This window comes from Drosophila miranda, chromosome XR, assembly GCF_003369915.1.
Source record: "Drosophila miranda strain MSH22 chromosome XR, D.miranda_PacBio2.1, whole genome shotgun sequence".
NCBI lineage: Eukaryota > Metazoa > Arthropoda > Insecta > Diptera > Drosophilidae > Drosophila > Drosophila miranda.
Window position 1 is genome coordinate 23,121,476 of NC_046674.1, and position 21,575 is coordinate 23,143,050.

At 44.1% G+C, this 21,575-nt stretch overlaps 2 protein-coding genes and 1 pseudogene across 2 annotated transcripts; all 3 read right to left on the bottom strand.

Moving 5' to 3' along the window:
* Nucleotides 1–1,834: 1,834 nt before the first annotated feature.
* LOC117186442 lies at nucleotides 1,835–4,340 on the bottom strand (annotated as a pseudogene).
* A 6,044-nt stretch (nucleotides 4,341–10,384) lies between these two features.
* Nucleotides 10,385–13,088, bottom strand: LOC117186383 (serine/threonine-protein kinase polo-like). Its single transcript, XM_033387109.1, has 6 exons — nucleotides 12,979–13,088; nucleotides 12,682–12,861; nucleotides 12,097–12,321; nucleotides 11,246–12,025; nucleotides 10,756–11,184; nucleotides 10,385–10,686 (listed from the first exon to the last, which is right to left on the bottom strand). The coding sequence occupies exons 2-6, from the start codon at nucleotides 12,778–12,780 to the stop codon at nucleotides 10,492–10,494; spliced, it is 1,728 nt and encodes a 575-aa protein (XP_033243000.1). The 5' UTR covers nucleotides 12,781–12,861; nucleotides 12,979–13,088; the 3' UTR covers nucleotides 10,385–10,491.
* Nucleotides 13,089–17,722: 4,634 nt separating this feature from the next.
* On the bottom strand, nucleotides 17,723–20,476 carry LOC117186404 (serine/threonine-protein kinase polo-like). Its single transcript, XM_033387158.1, has 6 exons — nucleotides 20,365–20,476; nucleotides 20,068–20,247; nucleotides 19,483–19,707; nucleotides 18,632–19,411; nucleotides 18,142–18,570; nucleotides 17,723–18,072 (listed from the first exon to the last, which is right to left on the bottom strand). Exons 2-6 carry the CDS (start codon nucleotides 20,164–20,166, stop codon nucleotides 17,878–17,880), a joined length of 1,728 nt encoding a protein of 575 aa, XP_033243049.1. The 5' UTR covers nucleotides 20,167–20,247; nucleotides 20,365–20,476; the 3' UTR covers nucleotides 17,723–17,877.
* Between the last annotated feature and the right edge of the window lie 1,099 nt (nucleotides 20,477–21,575).

Genomic DNA, 21,575 nt, shown 5'->3' on the forward strand with positions numbered 1-21,575 from the left:
TATTGGATTATCAATGACAAGACAATGGCTAGAAGCATCATCCACAGCTGTGTTAGATGCACCAAGGCTAGACCAAAGCTGATGCACCAGATCATGGGCAATCTCCCAGCACAACGAGTCACACAAGCACGCCCGTTTCTTAATGCAGGCGTCGACTACTGTGGACCAATCTCGATCCACCATAAGATCCGAGGGAAAAGACCAGGGAAAAGGCATACATCGCCGTGTTCTGCTGCTTTTCCACAAAGGCAGTACACCTGGAGCTGTTAAGCGACCTGACCACAGATGCATTCTTGGCCGCCCTGCGTCGATTCTTAAGCAGACGTGGGAAGTGCCAAACTATTCATTGCGACAATGCAACGAACTTTGTGGGTGCAAACAACCAGCTTAAAGAATTAGAAGACTGTATATTCAGCTCAAAGGCAAGTGCTCTGATCACGAATCATTGCAACAAAAAACAAGTGGATTTTAAATTCATTCCTCCCAGGGCTCCATCGTTTGGCGGCCTCTGGGAAGCGGCGGTAAAATCAGCAAAAAAGCTGTTGATAACAACCACCAACACAGCCTCATTGACATTTGAAGAACTAAACACAGTGATAATCGAAATTAAAGCAATTCTCAATTCTCGACCCATCACTCCAATGTCAAATGATCCCACTGATACAACAGCGCTCACCCCAGGACACTTCTTGATTGGTGAACCATTGACAACGCCTCCTGACGTCAATACTGATCAACAAGGAAGAACATTGGTCAAGCGCTGGGAATTGGTATCGCGCCTAAAGCATTCATTCTGGAAACAATGGTCTACAGAATACCTCCAAGAATTGCAAGCTCGGCATAAATGGAAGACCGCTTCACCAAACGTACCTGAAGGATTATTAGTTTTGGTTAAGGAAGACAACCTTCCTGTAATGAAGTGGCCAATGGTTCGCATCATTAAGACATATCCTGGACAGGACAACCACGTACGAGTGGTTGACGTTAAGACAGCATCTGGCGTATACAAGCGCCCTATCACTCGTCTAGCGCCGCTCTTTCCAGAAGATGTGGCAATCAAACGTTCCCACAACGTGATCAGTGACACCACGGAGATTGATGAGCCACCCACACAGCGAACAACAAAATTGTCACCTACATTAACATCAACAGATGGGCAACCTGACGTATACTACGGGAAAAAACACTGTATTTAAAGTCTTTTTTTTATATCCGATCTTTCTCTATACCTCCAAAAAAAAAATTACCACGATACTTACACCTGAACTGCGATAAATTGTTTCAAGTTTCCTAATTCGTGCGTCAGCCGAAACAATAGAAATTTGGCCGACGGTACTCAGAAAACAGAAATATAATACATAAGACATTCCTAGAATCAATTTGAGACGTAAAATCTTCCAATTTGAATAATTTGAGAAGCATTGTATTTATTACTACAGTGGTTCAAATTTTATTAGCTTAGGTAAAAATACAAAAGAAATGTTTACTCCCAAACCGCAGGGTTCTAATAGTTAACATCCATGTTTTGTTTGTTGTTTTTTCTACACAAATGTTCGAATTGTTGAAATGATGCGTGGGCGATCGAGGATTACTTGTAATTTCTAAAAGTATACATTTATTTTTATTTATTAATAATTTCTTTCGATATTCGTGTACGAAAATATTTGAACAGATATAAACGTTAAACAGGGAACTAAAGTGGAATGCAAAAACAAACAAAAAAAAAAACGTTAAACAGTAAATACAAATTTGGACAGAAACTACGATTGTGGGAAAGAATTGGCGTGGGAACAGATGAATGGGGAATTGGTGATATTTTAAGTCGACCCCGAGGGTTAGGTTGGGTTGGCTAAGGCGTTCGTGATTTAGCTTAAACTAACATTTTGCCTTAGAATGATAGTCCGCTGGTAGGTTGTGGAGATGGTGAACATCATCCAACAATTAAAGAAACATCTTCTCCAGCATTTTTCTAAGTTTTTCTTGGGCATAGCGTATCTTTTGATATAAATCTTTGGACACACCGTTCTCCACGATGGTCGAGAAGCGATATGTGCGGAAGTTCTTCTCGTGATCCATGTATGTAATGGCACTCATACGCGGACAAAGAATGAGCTTCATGTGATCCGAAAAATTAAGCTGAAATCAGGAATAGTTTTGGTTAATTTCTATTAGTCGGGAGAGCATTTACTAAATTTGTGTAGCTACCTGTACGGAACCGTTGGTAAGATGCATGACCACAGCACACGTTGTGCGGAACCAGGAGTGCAAATGGGGCATACGCGATATCTGATCACTCTCAATGTTCACATTATTGGCTCCAGCCTTCACGAGATGCTCGATCATGTAACGCTTGAAGTAGGAAAGCAGCTTCATCTTTTTATCAAGCGTCTTGCAGTAATCGGTCGTAGTCATGTAGCTCTCCTTTCCGTCCTTGTCTATGAAGTGGACGTTGATCTGGTTCGGAAGCAGAATCAATTTGGTTGTGTCGTTGAACATAACGCCAATGCCCTCATCACAGAGCTGATAACCGAAGCCGTATTTGTCACTGTAGTCGACCCATTTGGATATCCAGAAGACCGGCTGTGCTGCAGGATCGGTATTCTCATCCCCGAGATTGCCTTGCAGTATGCGCGGCTGTAAGCACGAGATGATTAATAATTATTTAACAGATACAATCACTGCAATGATTACAAACCTTGTTGTTGATCAGATTGGTGAGCTGCTGGTGCAAGCTCTCAATGTCGCTGCGGTAGTCTTCGTTGTGGCGGCACACCTGGGCCAAGGCAGTGATGGCGTCGTGCAAGTTGGTATTGAGGAATGTTGACTCCAGACGAGTATCATCCCTAATGCCGTTCATCTCCATCAGCGGCTTGCGATGAATGGAGTCTTCAATGGTGTCGTTGATGCCAATTCGCGGAGCCATAGTTAGGCAAGAGCTTGGCAAGAACGTTGGCACCTTCGAGCCCTTCAGGAAGTCGTAGTTCAGCAACTGGCCAATTGCTGGGCGGCTCTCAGGGTTCGGCTGGAGCATGGAGATCACCATATCAGCAGCAGGTTTTCTCAAGTAGCTTGGCACTCTGTACTCGCACTTCTTGATCTTTGAATAAGTGTCCTTCAGCGTTTTGGTCTCAAACGGGGGTTGGCCGTTTGGACGCAGCCAATGGACCATATGTCCACTTCGAACGAATGCCCCTTTTTGGTGAGAATTTCTGGGGCAATGTAGTTTGGGGTGCCGCACAGAGTCTTCTTGCGTTCGCCCTCATATTCGATGCGAGTGGCTAGGCCAAAGTCGCCAATCTTCACGTGCAGCATATCGTTCAAGAACAGGTTTCCTAGCTTCAAGTCGCGATGGATAATGCGGTTGTCGTGCAGATACTTGACGCCTTGGATGATCTGGTAAATGTAGTAGCGGCACTCGAACTCCGTGATGCTTTTCCAGCGCTTGTGCAGCTCCATCATCGACTGAGTGGCAAAAAGGCGGGATCCATTAGTTCGGAAGAACGCATGCTATGCTGAATTTCCGGCGTACTTACCCGCTTCTTGCAAAGCTCCAGGACAATGTAAATGTTCTGGACATCCTCGAAATAGCTATGGAACTTCACTATGTTGGGATGATTGAGACTACGATGAATGGTAATCTCCTGAGCGGTCTTCTCCTTCTGGTTGTGCTTGATCATCAGCTTCTTTGATACGATTTTGCCGGCAAAAACATCGTCGGTCTCCACATCGATGATTTCGTAGCACTTGGCAAAGCCGCCCTGCACAAGCAATTGCAAAACATCTCATTATAGCCACAATTTTTTACTAAATAATTGTAAATTGAATGCGACGCGCCAAAAAAAAAAGAATGTACGTTTGCATGCATGTATGTGGCTGGGCCGTCACTTCTTTGACAACTCTACCAGGCACACACACGCACGCGTTCACACATAAAACAGTGGAAGGGTGCCAAAGGAAACTGAGGCGAAAATAGATGTAAGCCGCATGCTTGTATGTGTTGGTTTGCATGCCCTTACATACATATGTGTATGCCCAGCGCTGTGAGGCTGCGCAGAGTTGTTAAAATGTGCATGAGGATTCCCTAGAACACAATGATCCACTTCTGGGGCAAGTCTTACCTTTCCAAAGAAGCGCATACGCTTATACGTCCTGCGTTGATTGGAGTCGAAGAGACGATCCGGTATATCTGTGCTTTTATCCTCCGGTTTTGCGGCCATTTTGCTCTGATGTCCCTTTGCCTTGGCGTTCACTCGAAACACAAAAAACTTCCTCGCCTTCGCGTTGATGCAAAATCCGCTCTGTACACACCACGTCCAGTTAAATGCGTTCCCAAAGATACAATTTAAGATTAATGCAAATGCCAAGACACAAATGATCACTCGCAGACTATGCCTATGCCCACCGACACCACTCACAATTCAAAGTTCACGAAAAATAGCCACAAAGCGGAGAACGCGCCGAAACCGTTCGATTTAAATGCCAATGAAAATTAGTGATGTGCGCTGTACATAAATCGAGCTATAATAAATTTTAGTAGATGAATTTTTATATACTTGTGAGACTGATAAGTCAACGCAACTACTTTTCTGAAATCAGAGCACTCTATTTTGTTCAGTTGCAGAAATATGCTTAAGTAATAGTTTATAATACCCGTCGGCATAACACAGTGGCACCGTGACACAGTGTTCTATTTAACATGTAATATAATACCTCATGACAACACACTGGCCACTGCAGTGAGTTCTGCTGACAATGCACTCTCTCCGCAGATGGCAAAGACAGCGGGGCAGTTGCTGACCATCAAAATATCGCAATTGCCCACCAGACACTAAAATTATCCATAATACACAAAACATATATTTTACAGACTCAGCACTTTTGTATCTTTTATCACCTATAAATAAGAATCAGTTTTATCAATAAAATCAGTATCAGAAACAGTACCATAACTGCCTGTCACTCATCTTCCATCGCAATCATCAGAGGCTGTCGCCGTGTCTTCAGACCCTCCCTTGCGCACCGTAGGATACCCACTCCGCAGTCCAACTGGTTCAAGTTCTAGTTGCGACGACCAAACTGTAGACGGTTTATGTACCGTATGCAACCCAGCTTCCTATACACACACACACATTAACATTTGGTGACCCCGACCTTGGTCATCCTTTCAAACTGTCAGACAAGCTACAGTGAAAGGATTCGATCTGGACATCAGATTGAAGCAGTCAACAGGACATCTTCAATAAAAATTTGGCATCAGGCTATACACTTACGGTAGCATCTCCTACCAATAAGTATCACTTTGGCAAATCTGACATATTCAGGTTATCAGCCAACAGAAAAACAGCTATAGAATTCGATTACCACCAAGGTAATCAATTTTTGTTGTTCCGTGCGTTCCATAGATTGGAAACAGCACAAATCCCTCCATCCAACACATCACCTGTACTATTACCTTTCTGACCGACAACGGTTGCGATTCGGAGCGTATCCAGCTGCAAAGCAAATAAAACACTCCCAACGGGTCAGAAGTAATAAGTACAAACAGATAGAATGGATACACATATGGAGGCAGAAGCTGCCGCTACAATGGCAATGGATGTGCAGCAAGAGATTGGTGAGGAAATATCGAGGTGCATTCGGAACTTTAAAAAAGATTCCCAAGAACGAAAGCAAACGGCCTCTTATTTTCAAGCCAAAATATCAGCACTCGAAAATGCGTGGAATCGCTTTAACAAAAACGACTCCAAACTTCGCGATACAGACAAAACGGATGAATACGTAAAATTCCGTGAAGACTTACGTACAACATGTAAGCAATACATTACGATTTTTACCGAATGCTCGTGGGGAACGTCAAATCGTCCCTAAAGAAAAGCATGAGAAACCCTCAGTAGGTCCCAAAGAAAGCGATCTGATCCAGCAGTCCTCGAAGGATTACAGAAAACTGCTTTCACTATGTCGCCGACAAAAGGCCATAGTAGAGTCCGTTAAACGCAATCTGAAACAACTTTCAGAGGCGGAAGGACGCACATCAAGTGATTTGATAAAATCACTATGGACTCAAGCGCAGGAAGTCCACTTCACAATTCATGAGGAATACGAGGACCCAGTGGAAGGAGGATATGACATGGAATCCTACCTAACACTGGAAAGTAAGGTCCAAAGAGCATTGGCAAAATCAGCCGCACCAAACACGGATAACATGCAGCTTCCACGCATCAGCATCCCAAAGTTTGATGGGGATCTATTAAAGTGGACCCAGTTCTTCGATCTGTTCTCATGCATGGTGCATGAGACCAACATGCCTACGGTGAAAAAGATGTGGTATCTTAAAACCACCGTTACCGGCGAGGCAGAAAGATTGATTCGACATATCGATCTAAAGGAAGAAAATTATGATGCCGCTTGGGAAATACTAGTTGACGCATACAACAATCCCAGAGATGTTTCGAACACGGTACTGAACCGCTTCCTCAATCACCAAACAATTAATGACGATCCCAAGTCATTAAAAGAGTTGTATATAACAACCATAGAATCCCTTGCATCACTAAAGGGATTGGGCATCAATATATCTACATGGGATCCGATATTGATTGCCACCCTTCAGCCCTGGGGAGTCGTTGGAAACCGCAACAAAAAGATTCCTAGCGTTGGAGCGGCGAAGCTCACCAGAAACTTGGAAGAGTTATGTGGACTTCATGGAAGAGTATGAAGGACTAGGACATATGAAGGTGGTGCCAGCATCAAAAGTTCCCAAAAAGGCACTACTTCATTCCACATCATTGTGTACTCAAACCTGAAAGCACCACCACAAAGCTTCGGGTAGTATTCGATGCCTCATGCAAATCAACAAGCGGGAAATCTTTGAACGACATTCTGCAGGCTGGACCCACCGTTCAGAGCGAACTTATGTCCATTCTGCTACGATTTCGAATTCATAAGTACGTATTCACAGCGGACATAGAAAAGATGTACCGGCAAGTGTGGATGAACCCGGAGGATCAATTCTATCAGATGATAGTCTGGAGAAACAATCCATCCGAAGAGATCAGGTACTATCGCCTGAAAACAGTAACATATGGGACAACAGCTGCTCCGTTCCTAGCAACGAAATGTCTGGATCATTTGGCAATACAATACAAAGACAGACTACCAGTAGGATCAACAACATTAAAAACCGATTTCTATGTTGACGACTGTCTAACTGGAGCAAACACGATTCCAGAGGCAATTCATGTTCGACAAGAACTAAATAAAATATTGCTACCGTCCGGATTCAAATTGCGCAAGTGGTGCTCCAACAATGAGCAACTTCTCCAAGGAATCCCCAAAGAGGATACTGTAACCGATGTAAAACTAGGAGAGACACTAGAGCACTACAGCGTGAAAACTCTGGGTCTCATCTGGATGCCGAAGAAGGATACATTGTGTGGACGAACACAGAAAAGCCAGGCTACACGCATCACCAAACGGGTGGTATGTTCCGAACTGGCCCAAATCTTTGACCCACTAGGACTCTTTGCACCGGTGGTAGTAAAGGCAAAAATCTTCATGCAACAACTTTGGGAGCTCAAACTGGATTGGGATGACGAATTACCATTACAACACCAAACCGAATGGAAAGAATACCGGGACGACTTACAAACATTGAACAAAATGCAAGTTCCCCGGCATATCTACGATGGTAAAACTCCAGTTACCCAAGAACTCCATACGTTTGTAGATGCATCAGAACGAGCATATGGCGCAGCTGTATATGTACGCGCTACATACAAAAACAACCAAGTGTCAGTAAGACTGCTCTGTTCGAAATCACGTGTGGCGCCGACAGCCAAACAATCGCTACCACGGTTAGAACTTTGTGCTGCAGTCCTCGGTGCCGAGCTCACAAACCGAGTTCGACAGGATCTGCACATGGACATTAACACGGTTTTAGGATGGTGTTGGAGTGATTCCACCGTTGTGTTATCCTGGATAAACGCATCGTCATCAACATACCATACCTTTGTGGCAAATCGAATAGCCAAAATCCAGGCATTAACAAACCAGTCACAATGGCGTCACGTGTCATCGGCCAACAACGCAGCCGATGTCCTGTCGAGAGGAATCGCAGCGAGCAGACTGGCAGATCACAATCTGTGGTTATATGGACCATTATTCCTGCACGGATCTCGAGACAACTGGACGAAGGCACCCAACATAGAACCCAGCAATCTTGAGAGAAAAGCTAAACATGTAAGCTTGCCACGCCCGCACTATAATCCTGCGAACCATACAACAAGTCGAGTTTACAGCAGAGTTAAAACAGTTCCAACGCTATAAGACTGTGGATAGAAAGAGCTCGATCATATCGTTATCTCCCTTCCTAGGAGACGATGAGCTCATCCGAGTTGGTGGTAGACTTGAAGAAGCTCTACTTCCATACAACGCAAAACACCCAGTTTTGCTGCCTTACAATGACCCAATCGTCAAAATGATCTTGCGGGAGCTACATGAGGAGAACATGCATTGTGGTGCTCAAGCATTAAGGGCAATCGCAAGACAACAATATTGGATTATCAATGACAAGACAATGGCTAGAAGCATCATCCACAGCTGTGTTAGATGCACCAAGGCTAGACCAAAGCTGATGCACCAGATCATGGGCAATCTCCCAGCACAACGAGTCACACAAGCACGCCCGTTTCTTAATGCAGGCGTCGACTACTGTGGACCAATCTCGATCCACCATAAGATCCGAGGGAAAAGACCAGGGAAAAGGCATACATCGCCGTGTTCTGCTGCTTTTCCACAAAGGCAGTACACCTGGAGCTGGTAAGCGACCTGACCACAGATGCATTCTTGGCCGCCCTGCGTCGATTCTTAAGCAGACGTGGGAAGTGCCAAACTATTCATTGCGACAATGCAACGAACTTTGTGGGTGCAAACAACCAGCTTAAAGAATTAGAAGACTCTATATTCAGCTCAAAGGCAAGTGCTCTGATCACGAATCATTGCAACAAAAAACAAGTGGATTTTAAATTCATTCCTCCCAGGGCTCCATCGTTTGGCGGCCTCTGGGAAGCGGCGGTAAAATCAGAAAAAAAGCTGTTGATAACAACCACCAACACAGCCTCATTGACATTTGAAGAACTAAACACAGTGATAATCGAAATTAAAGCAATTCTCAATTCTCGACCCATCACTCCAATGTCAAATGATCCCACTGATACAACAGCGCTCACCCCAGGACACTTCTTGATTGGTGAACCATTGACAACGCCTCCTGACGTCAATACTGATCAACAAGGAAGAACATTGGTCAAGCGCTGGGAATTGGTATCGCGCCTAAAGCATTCATTCTGGAAACAATGGTCTACAGAATACCTCCAAGAATTGCAAGCTCGGCATAAATGGAAGACCGCTTCACCAAACGTACCTGAAGGATTATTAGTTTTGGTTAAGGAAGACAACCTTCCTGTAATGAAGTGGCCAATGGGTCGCATCATTAAGACATATCCTGGACAGGACAACCACGTACGAGTGGTTGACGTTAAGACAGCATCTGGCGTATACAAGCGCCCTATCACTCGTCTAGCGCCGCTCTTTCCAGAAGATGTGGCAATCAAACGTTCCCACAACGTGATCAGTGACACCACGGAGATTGATGAGCCACCCACACAGCGAACAACAAAATTGTCACCTACATTAACATCAACAGATGGGCAACCTGACGTATACTGCGGGAAAAAACACTGTATTTAAAGTCTTTTTTTTATATCCGATCTTTCTCTATACCTCCAAAAAAAAAATTACCACGATACTTACACCTGAACTGCGATAAATTGTTTCAAGTTTCCTAATTCGTGCGTCAGCCGAAACAATAGAAATTTGGCCGACGGTACTCAGAAAACAGAAATATAATACATAAGACATTCCTAGAATCAATTTGAGACGTAAAATCTTCCAATTTGAATAATTTGAGAAGCATTGTATTTATTACTACAGTGGTTCAAATTTTATTAGCTTAGGTAAAAATACAAAAGAAATGTTTACTCCCAAACCGCAGGGTTCTAATAGTTAACATCCATGTTTTGTTTGTTGTTTTTTCTACACAAATGTTCGAATTGTTGAAATGATGCGTGGGCGATCGAGGATTACTTGTAATTTCTAAAAGTATACATTTATTTTTATTTATTAATAATTTCTTTCGATATTCGTGTACGAAAATATTTGAACAGATATAAACGTTAAACAGGGAACTAAAGTGGAATGCAAAAACAAACAAAAAAAAAACGTTAAACAGTAAATACAAATTTGGACAGAAACTACGATTGTGGGAAAGAATTGGCGTGGGAACAGATGAATGGGGAATTGGTGATATTTTAAGTCGACCCCGAGGGTTAGGTTGGGTTGGCTAAGGCGTTCGTGATTTAGCTTAAACTAACATTTTGCCTTAGAATGATAGTCCGCTGGTAGGTTGTGGAGATGGTGAACATCATCCAACAATTAAAGAAACATCTTCTCCAGCATTTTTCTAAGTTTTTCTTGGGCATAGCGTATCTTTTGATATAAATCTTTGGACACACCGTTCTCCACGATGGTCGAGAAGCGATATGTGCGGAAGTTCTTCTCGTGATCCACGTATGTAATGGCACTCATACGCGGACAAAGAATGAGCTTCATGTGATCCGAAAAATTAAGCTGAAATCAGGAATAGTTTTGGTTAATTTCTATAAGTCGGGAGAGCATTTACTAAATTTGTGTAGCTACCTGTACGGAACCGTTGGTAAGATGCATGACCACAGCACACGTTGTGCGGAACCAGGAGTGCAAATGGGGCATACGCGATATCTGATCACTCTCAATGTTCACATTATTGGCTCCAGCCTTCACGAGATGCTCGATCATGTAACGCTTGAAGTAGGAAAGCAGCTTCATCTTTTTATCAAGCGTCTTGCAGTAATCGGTCGTAGTCATGTAGCTCTCCTTTCCGTCCTTGTCTATGAAGTGGACGTTGATCTGGTTCGGAAGCAGAATCAATTTGGTTGTGTCGTTGAACATAACGCCAATGCCCTCATCACAGAGCTGATAACCGAAGCCGTATTTGTCACTGTAGTCGACCCATTTGGATATCCAGAAGAGCGGCTGTGCTGCAGGATCGGTATTCTCATCCCCGAGATTGCCTTGCAGTATGCGCGGCTGTAAGCACGAGATGATTAATAATTATTTAACAGATACAATCACTGCAATGATTACAAACCTTGTTGTTGATCAGATTGGTGAGCTGCTGGTGCAAGCTCTCAATGTCGCTGCGGTAGTCTTCGTTGTGGCGGCACACCTGGGCCAAGGCAGTGATGGCGTCGTGCAAGTTGGTATTGAGGAATGTTGACTCCAGACGAGTATCATCCCTAATGCCGTTCATCTCCATCAGCGGCTTGCGATGAATGGAGTCTTCAATGGTGTCGTTGATGCCAATTCGCGGAGCCATAGTTAGGCAAGAGCTTGGCAAGAACGTTGGCACCTTCGAGCCCTTCAGGAAGTCGTAGTTCAGCAACTGGCCAATTGCTGGGCGGCTCTCAGGGTTCGGCTGGAGCATGGAGATCACCATATCAGCAGCAGGTTTTCTCAAGTAGCTTGGCACTCTGTACTCGCACTTCTTGATCTTTGAATAAGTGTCCTTCAGCGTTTTGGTCTCAAACGGGGGTTGGCCTACCAACAGAGTGTACATGACGCAGCCAATGGACCATATGTCCACTTCGAACGAATGCCCCTTTTTGGTGAGAATTTCTGGGGCAATGTAGTTTGGGGTGCCGCACAGAGTCTTCTTGCGTTCGCCCTCATATTCGATGCGAGTGGCTAGGCCAAAGTCGCCAATCTTCACGTGCAGCATATCGTTTAAGAACAGGTTTCCTAGCTTCAAGTCGCGATGGATAATGCGGTTGTCGTGCAGATACTTGACGCCTTGGATGATCTGGTAAATGTAGTAGCGGCACTCGAACTCCGTGATGCTTTTCCGGCGCTTGTGCAGCTCCATCATCGACTGAGTGGCAAAAAGGCGGGATCCATTAGTTCGGAAGAACGCATGCTATGCTGAATTTCCGGCGTACTTACCCGCTTCTTGCAAAGCTCCAGGACAATGTAAATGTTCTGGACATCCTCGAAATAGCTATGGAACTTCACTATGTTGGGATGATTGAGACTACGATGAATGGTAATCTCCTGAGCGGTCTTCTCCTTCTGGTTGTGCTTGATCATCAGCTTCTTTGATACGATTTTGCCGGCAAAAACATCGTCGGTCTCCACATCGATGATTTCGTAGCACTTGGCAAAGCCGCCCTACACAAGCAATTGCAAAACATCTCATTATAGCCACAATTTTTTACTAAATAATTGTAAATTGAATGCGACGCGACAAAAAAAAAAGAATGTACGTTTGCATGCATGTATGTGGCTGGGCCGTCACTTCTTTGACAACTCTACCAGGCACACACACGCACGCGTTCACACATAAAACAGTGGAAGGGTGCCAAAGGAAACTGAGGCGAAAATAGATGTAAGCCGCATGCTTGTATGTGTTGGTTTGCATGCCCTTACATACATATGTGTATGCCCAGCGCTGTGAGGCTGCGCAGAGTTGTTAAAATGTGCATGAGGATTCCCTAGAACACAATGATCCACTTCTGGGGCAAGTCTTACCTTTCCAAAGAAGCGCATACGCTTATACGTCCTGCGTTGATTGGAGTCGAAGAGACGATCCGGTATATCTGTGCTTTTATCCTCTGGTTTTGCGGCCATTTTGCTCTGATGTCCCTTTGCCTTGGCGTTCACTCGAAACACAAAAAACTTCCTCGCCTTCGCGTTGATGCAAAATCCGCTCTGTACACACCACGTCCAGTTAAATGCGTTCCCAAAGAAACAATTTAAGATTAATGCAAATGCCAAGACACAAATGATCACTCGCAGACTATGCCTATGCCCACCGACACCACTCACAATTCACAGTTCACGAAAAATAGCCACAAAGCGGAGAACGCGCCGAAACCGTTCGATTTAAATGCCAATGAAAATTAGTGATGTGCGCTGTACATAAATCGAGCTATAATAAATTTTAGTAGATGAATTTTTATATACTTGTGAGACTGATAAGTCAACGCAACTACTTTTCTGAAATCAGAGCACTCTATTTTGTTCAGTTGCAGAAATATGCTTAAGTAATAGTTTATAATACCCGTCGGCATAACACAGTGGCACCGTGACACAGTGTTCTATTTAACATGTAATATAATACCTCACGACAACACACTGGCCACTGCAGTGAGTTCTGCTGACAATGCACTCTCTCCGCAGATGGCAAAGACAGCGGGGCAGTTGCTGACCATCAAAATATCGCAATTGCCCACCAGACACTAAAATTATCCATAATACACAAAACATATATTTTACAGACTCAGCACTTTTGTACCTTTTATCACCTATAAATAAGAATCAGTTTTATCAATAAAATCAGTATCAGAAACAGTACCATAAATGCCTGTCACTCATCTTCCATCGCAATCATCAGAGGCTGTCGCCGTGTCTTCAGACCCTCCCTTGCGCACCGTAGGATACCCACTCCGCAGTCCAACTGGTTCAAGTTCTAGTTGCGACGACCAAACTGTAGACGGTTTATGTACCGTATGCAACCCAGCTTCCTACACACACACACACATTAACATTTGGTGACCCCGATCTTGGTCATCCTTTCAAACTGTCAGACAAGCTACAGTGAAAGGATTCGATCTGGACATCAGATTGAAGCAGTCAACAGGACATCTTCAATAAAAATTTGGCATCAGGGCGTACACTTACGGTAGCATCTCCTACCAATAAGTATCACTTTGGCAAATCTGACATATTCAGGTTATCAGCCAACAGAAAAACAGCTATAGAATTCGATTACCACCAAGGTAATAAATTTTTGTTGTTCCGTGCGTTCCATAGATTGGAAACAGCACAAATCCCTCCATCCAACACATCACCTGTACTATTACCTTTCTGACCGACAACGGTTGCGATTTCGAGCGTATCCAGCTGCAAAGCAAATAAAACACTCCCAACGGGTCAGAAGTAATAAGTACAAACAGATAGAATGGATACACATATGGAGGCAGAAGCTGCCGCTACAATGGCAATGGATGTGCAGCAAGAGATTGGTGAGGAAATATCGAGGTGCATTCGGAAATTTAAAAAAGATTCCCAAGAACGAAAGCAAACGGCCTCTTATTTTCAAGCCCAAATATCAGCACTCGAAAATGCGTGGAATCGCTTTAACAAAAACGACTCCAAACTTCGCGATACAGACAAAACGGATGAATACGTAAAATTCCGTGAAGACTTACGTACAACATGTAAGCAATACATTACGATTTTTACCGAATGCATGGATAAGCTATCACAGACGTCTAGTGCTCGTGGGGAACGTCAAATCGTCCCTAAAGAAAAGCATGAGAAACCTTCAGTAGGTCCCAAAGAAAGCGATCTGATCCAGCAGATCCGTTCCTAGCAACGAAATGTCTGGATCATTTGGCAATACAATACAAAGACAGACTACCAGTAGGATCAACAACATTAAAAACCGATTTCTATGTTGACGACTGTCTAACTGGAGCAAACACGATTCCAGAGGCAATTCATGTTCGACAAGAACTAAATAAAATATTGCTACCGTCCGGATTCAAATTGCGCAAGTGGTGCTCCAACAATGAGCAACTTCTCCAAGGAATCCCCAAAGAGGATACTGTAACCGATGTAAAACTAGGAGAGACACTAGAGCACTACAGCGTGAAAACTCTGGGTCTCATCTGGATGCCGAAGAAGGATACATTGTGTGGACGAACACAGAAAAGCCAGGCTACACGCATCACCAAACGGGTGGTATGTTCCGAACTGGCCCAAATCTTTGACCCACTAGGACTCTTTGCACCGGTGGTAGTAAAGGCAAAAATCTTCATGCAACAACTTTGGGAGCTCAAACTGGATTGGGATGACGAATTACCATTACAACACCAAACCGAATGGAAAGAATACCGGGACGACTACAAACATTGAACAAAATGCAAGTTCCCCGGCATATCTACGATGGTAAAACTCCAGTTACCCAAGAACTCCATACGTTTGTAGATGCATCAGAACGAGCATATGGCGCAGCTGTATATGTACGCGCTACATAAAAAAACAACCAAGTGTCAGTAAGACTGCTCTCTTCGAAATCACGTGTGGCGCCGACAGCCAAACAATCGCTACCACGGTTAGAACTTTGTGCTGCAGTCCTCGGTGCCGAGCTCAAAAACCGAGTCCGACAGGGTCTGCACATGGACATTAACACGGTTTCAGGATGGTGTTGGAGTGATTCCACCGTTGTGTTATCCTGGATAAACGCATCGTCATCAACATACCATACCTTTGTGGCAAATCGAATAGCCAAAATCCAGGCATTAACAAACCAGTCACAATGGCGTCACGTGTCATCGGCCAACAACGCAGCCGATGTCCTGTCGAGAGGAATCGCAGCGAGCAGACTGGCAGATCACAATCTGTGGTTATATGGACCATTATTCCTGCACGGATCTCGAGACAACTGGACGAAGGCACCCAACATTGAACCCAGCAATCTTGAGAGAAAAGCTAAACATGTAAGCTTGCCACGCCCGCACTATAATCCTGCGAACCATACAACAAGTCGAGTTTACAGCAGAGTTAAAACAGTTCCAACGCTATAAGACTGTGGATAGAAAGAGCTCGATCATATCGTTATCTCCCTTCCTAGGAGACGATGAGCTCATCCGAGTTGGTGGTAGACTTGAAGAAGCTCTACTTCCATACAACGCAAAACACCCAGTTTTGCTGCCTTACAATGACCCAATCGTCAAAATGATCTTGCGGGAGCTACATGAGGAGAACATGCATTGTGGTGCTCAAGCATTAAGGGCAATCGCAAGACAACAATATTGGATTATCAATGACAAGACAATGGCTAGAAGCATCATCCACAGCTGTGTTAGATGCACCAAGGCTAGACCAAAGCTGATGCACCAGATCATGGGCAATCTCCCAGCACAACGAGTCACACAAGCACGCCCGTTTCTTAATGCAGGCGTCGACTACTGTGGACCAATCTCGATCCACCATAAGATCCGAGGGAAAAGACCAGGGAAAAGGCATACATCGCCGTGTTCTGCTGCTTTTCCACAAAGGCAGTACACCTGGAGCTGGTAAGCGACCTGACCACAGATGCATTCTTGGCCGCCCTGCGTCGATTCTTAAGCAGACGTGGGAAGTGCCAAACTATTCATTGCGACAATGCAACGAACTTTGTGGGTGCAAACAACCAGCTTAAAGAATTAGAAGACTCTATATTCAGCTCAAAGGCAAGTGCTCTGATCACGAATCATTGCAACAAAAAACAAGTGGATTTTAAATTCATTCCTCCCAGGGCTCCATCGTTTGGCGGCCTCTGGGAAGCGGCGGTAAAATCAGAAAAAAAGCTGTTGATAACAACCACCAACACAGCCTCATTGACATTTGAAGAACTAAACACAGTGATAATCGAAATTAAAGCAATTCTCAATTCTCGACCCATCACTCCAATGTCAAATGATCCCACTGATACAACAGCGCTCACCCCAGGACACTTCTTGATTGGTGAACCATTGACAACGCCTCCTGACGTCAATACTGATCAACAAGGAAGAACATTGGTCAAGCGCTGGGAATTGGTATCGCGCCTAAAGCATTCATTCTGGAAACAATGGTCTACAGAATACCTCCAAGAATTGCAAGCTCGGCATAAATGGAAGACCGCTTCACCAAACGTACCTGAAGGATTATTAGTTTTGGTTAAGGAAGACAACCTTCCTGTAATGAAGTGGCCAATGGGTCGCATCATTAAGACATATCCTGGACAGGACAACCACGTACGAGTGGTTGACGTTAAGACAGCATCTGGCGTATACAAGCGCCCTATCACTCGTCTAGCGCCGCTCTTTCCAGAAGATGTGGCAATCAAACGTTCCCACAACGTGATCAAAGACACCACGGAGATTGATGAGCCACCCACACAGCGAACAACAAAATTGTCACCTACATTAACATCAACAGATGGGCAACCTGACGTATACTGCGGGAAAAAACACTGTATTTAAAGTCTTTTTTTTATATCCGATCTTTCTCTATACCTCCAAAAAAAAAATTACCACGATACTTACACCGGAACTGCGATAAATTGTTTCAAGTTTCCTAATTCGTGCGTCAGCCGAAACAATAGAAATTTGGCCGACGGTACTCAGAAAACAGAAATATAATACATAAGACATTCCTAGAATCAATTTGAGACGTAAAATCTTCCAATTTGAATAATTTGAGAAGCATTGTATTTATTACTACAGTGGTTCAAATTTTATTAGCTTAGGTAAAAATACAAAAGAAATGTTTACTCCCAAACCGCAGGGTTCTAATAGTTAACATCCATGTTTTGTTTGTTGTTTTTTCTACACAAATGTTCGAATTGTTGAAATGATGCGTGGGCGATCGAGGATTACATGTAATTTCTAAAAGTATACATTTATTTTTATTTATTAATAATTTCTTTCGATATTCGTGTACGAAAATATTTGAACAGATATAAACGTTAAACAGGGAACTAAAATGGAATGCAAAGCCAAACAAAAAAAAAAACGTTAAACAGTAAATACAAATTTGGACAGAAACTACGATTGTGGGAAAGAATTGGCGTGGGAACAGATGAATGGTTAGGTTGGGTTGGCTAAGGCGTTCGTGATTTAGCTTAAACTAACATTTTGCCTTAGAATGATAGTCCGCTGGTAGGTTGTGGAGATGGTGAACATCATCCAACAATTAAACAAACATCTTCTCCAGCATTTTTCTAAGTTTTTCTTGGGCATAGCGTATCTTTTGATATAATTCTTTGGACACACCGTTCTCCACGATGGTCGAGAAGCGATATGTGCGGAAGTTCTTCTCGTGATCCATGTATGTAATGGCACTCATACGCGGACAAAGAATGAGCTTCATGTGATCCGAAAAATTAAGCTGAAATCAGGAATAGTTTTGGTTAATTTCTATAAGTCGGGAGAGCATTTACTAAATTTGTGTAGCTACCTGTACGGAACCGTTGGTAAGATGCATGACCACAGCACACGTTGTGCGGAACCAGGAGTGCAAATGGGGCATACGCGATATCTGATCACTCTCAATGTTCACATTATTGGCTCCAGCCTTCACGAGATGCTCGATCATGTAACGCTTGAAGTAGGAAAGCAGCTTCATCTTTTTATCAAGCGTCTTGCAGTAATCGGTCGTAGTCATGTAGCTCTCCTTTCCGTCCTTGTCTATGAAGTGGACGTTGATCTGGTTCGGAAGCAGAATCAATTTGGTTGTGTCGTTGAACATAACGCCAATGCCCTCATCACAGAGCTGATAACCGAAGCCGTATTTTTCACTGTAGTCGACCCATTTGGATATCCAGAAGAGCGGCTGTGCTGCAGGATCGGTATTCTCATCCTCGAGATTGCCTTGCAGTATGCGCGGCTGTAAGCACGAGATGATTAATAATTATTTAACAGATACAATCACTGCAATGATTACAAACCTTGTTGTTGATCAGATTGGTGAGCTGCTGGTGCAAGCTCTCAATGTCGCTGCGGTAGTCTTCGTTGTGGCGGCACACCTGGGCCGAGGCAGTGATGGCGTCGTGCAAGTTGGTATTGAGGAATGTTGACTCCAGACGAGTATCATCCCTAATGCCGTTCATCTCCATCAGCGGCTTGCGATGAATGGAGTCTTCAATGGTGTCGTTGATGCCAATTCGCGGAGCCATAGTTAGGCAAGAGCTTGGCAAGAACGTTGGCACCTTCGAGCCCTTCAGGAAGTCGTAGTTCAGCAACTGGCCAATTGCTGGGCGGCTCTCAGGGTTCGGCTGGAGCATGGAGATCACCATATCAGCAGCAGGTTTTCTCAAGTAGCTTGGCACTCTGTACTCGCACTTCTTGATCTTTGAATAAGTGTTTTTCAGCGTTTTGGTCTCAAACGGGGGTTGGCCTACCAACAGAGTGTACATGACGCAGCCAATGGACCATATGTCCACTTCGAACGAATGCCCCTTTTTGGTGAGAATTTCTGGGGCAATGTAGTTTGGGGTGCCGCACAGAGTCTTCTTGCGTTCGCCCTCATATTCGATGCGAGTGGCTAGGCCAAAGTCGCCAATCTTCACGTGCAGCATATCGTTCAAGAACAGGTTTCCTAGCTTCAAGTCGCGATGGATAATGCGGTTGTCGTGCAGATACTTGACGCCTTGGATGATCTGGAAAATGTAGTAGCGGCACTCGAACTCCGTGATGCTTTTCCGGCGCTTGTGCAGCTCCATCATCGACTGAGTGGCAAAAAGGCGGGATCCATTAGTTCGGAAGAACGCATGCTATGCTGAATTTCCGGCGTACTTACCCGCTTCTTGCAAAGGTCCAGGACAATGTAAATGTTCTGGACATCCTCGAAATAGCTATGGAACTTCACTATGTTGGGATGATTGAGACTACGATGAATGGTAATCTCCTGAGCGGTCTTCTCCTTCAGGTTGTGCTTGATCATCAGCTTCTTTGATACGATTTTGCCGGCAAAAACATCGTCGGTCTCCACATCGATGATTTCGTAGCACTTGGCAAAGCCGCCCTACACAAGCAATTGCAAAACATCTCATTATAGCCACAATTTTTTACTAAATAATTGTAAATTGAATGCGACGCGACAAAAAAAAAAGAATGTACGTTTGCATGCATGTATGTGGCTGGGCCGTCACTTCTTTGACAACTCTACCAGGCACACACACGCACGCGTTCACACATAAAACAGTGGAAGGGTGCCAAAGGAAACTGAGGCGAAAATAGATGTAAGCCGCATGCTTGTATGTGTTGGTTTGCATGCCCTTGCATACATATGTGTATGCCCAGCGCTGTGAGGCTGCGCAGAGTTGTTAAAATGTGCATGAGGATTCCCTAGAACACAATGATCCACTTCTGGGGCAAGTCTTACCTTTCCAAAGAAGCGCATACGCTTATACGTCCTGCGTTGATTGGAGTCGAAGAGACGATCCGGTATATCTGTGCTTTTATCCTCCGGTTTTGCGGCCATTTTGCTCTGATGTCCCTTTGCCTTGGCGTTCACTCGAAACACAAAAAACTTCCTCGCCTTCGCGTTGATGCAAAATCCGCTCTGTACACACCACGTCCAGTTAAATGCGTTCCCAAAGAAACAATTTAAGATTAATGCAAATGCCAAGACACAAATGATCACTCGCAGACTATGCCTATGCCCACCGACACCACTCACAATTCACAGTTCACGAAAAATAGCCACAAAGCGGAGAACGCGCCGAAACCGTTCGATTTAAATGCCAATGAAAATTAGTGATGTGCGCTGTACATAAATCGAGCTATAATAAATTTTAGTAGATGAATTTTTATATACTTGTGAGACTGATAAGTCAACGCAACTAGTTTTCTGAAATCAGAGCACTCTATTTTGTTCAGTTGCAGAAATATGCTTAAGTAATAGTTTATAATACCCGTCGGCATAACACAGTGGCACCGTGACACAGTGTTCTATTTAACATGTAATATAATACCTCACGACAAACAACTGGCCACTGCAGTGAGTTCTGCTGACAATGCACTCTCTCCGCAGATGGCAAAGACAGCGGGGCAGTTGCTGACCATCAAAATATCGCAATTGCCCACCAGACACTAAAATTATCCATAATACACAAAACATATATTTTACAGACTCAGCACTTTTGTACCTTTTATCACCTATAAATAAGAATCAGTTTTATCAATAAAATCAGTATCAGAAACAGTACCATAACTGCCTGTCACTCATCTTCCATCGCAATTATCAGAGGCTGTCGCCGTGTCTTCAGACCCTCCCTTGCGCACCGTAGGATACCCACTCCGCAGTCCAACTGGTTCAAGTTCTAGTTGCGACGACCAAACTGTAGACGGTTTATGTACCGTATGCAACCCAGCAACCCACTGATACAACAGCGCTCACCCCAGGACACTTCTTGATTGGTGAACCATTGACAACGCCTCCTGACGTCAATACTGATCAACAAGGAAGAACATTGGTCAAGCGCTGGGAATTGGTATCGCGCCTAAAGCATTCATTCTGGAAACAATGGTCTACAGAATACCTCCAAGAATTGCAAGCTCGGCATAAATGGAAGACCGCTTCACCAAACGTACCTGAAGGATTATTAGTTTTGGTTAAGGAAGACAACCTTCCTGTAATGAAGTGGCCAATGGGTCGCATCATTAAGACATATCCTGGACAGGACAACCACGTACGAGTGGTTGACGTTAAGACAGCATCTGGCGTATACAAGCGCCCTATCACTCGTCTAGCGCCGCTCTTTCCAGAAGATGTGGCAATCAAACGTTCCCACAACGTGATCAGTGACACCACGGAGATTGATGAGCCACCCACACAGCGAACAACAAAATTGTCACCTACATTAACATCAACAGATGGGCAACCTGACG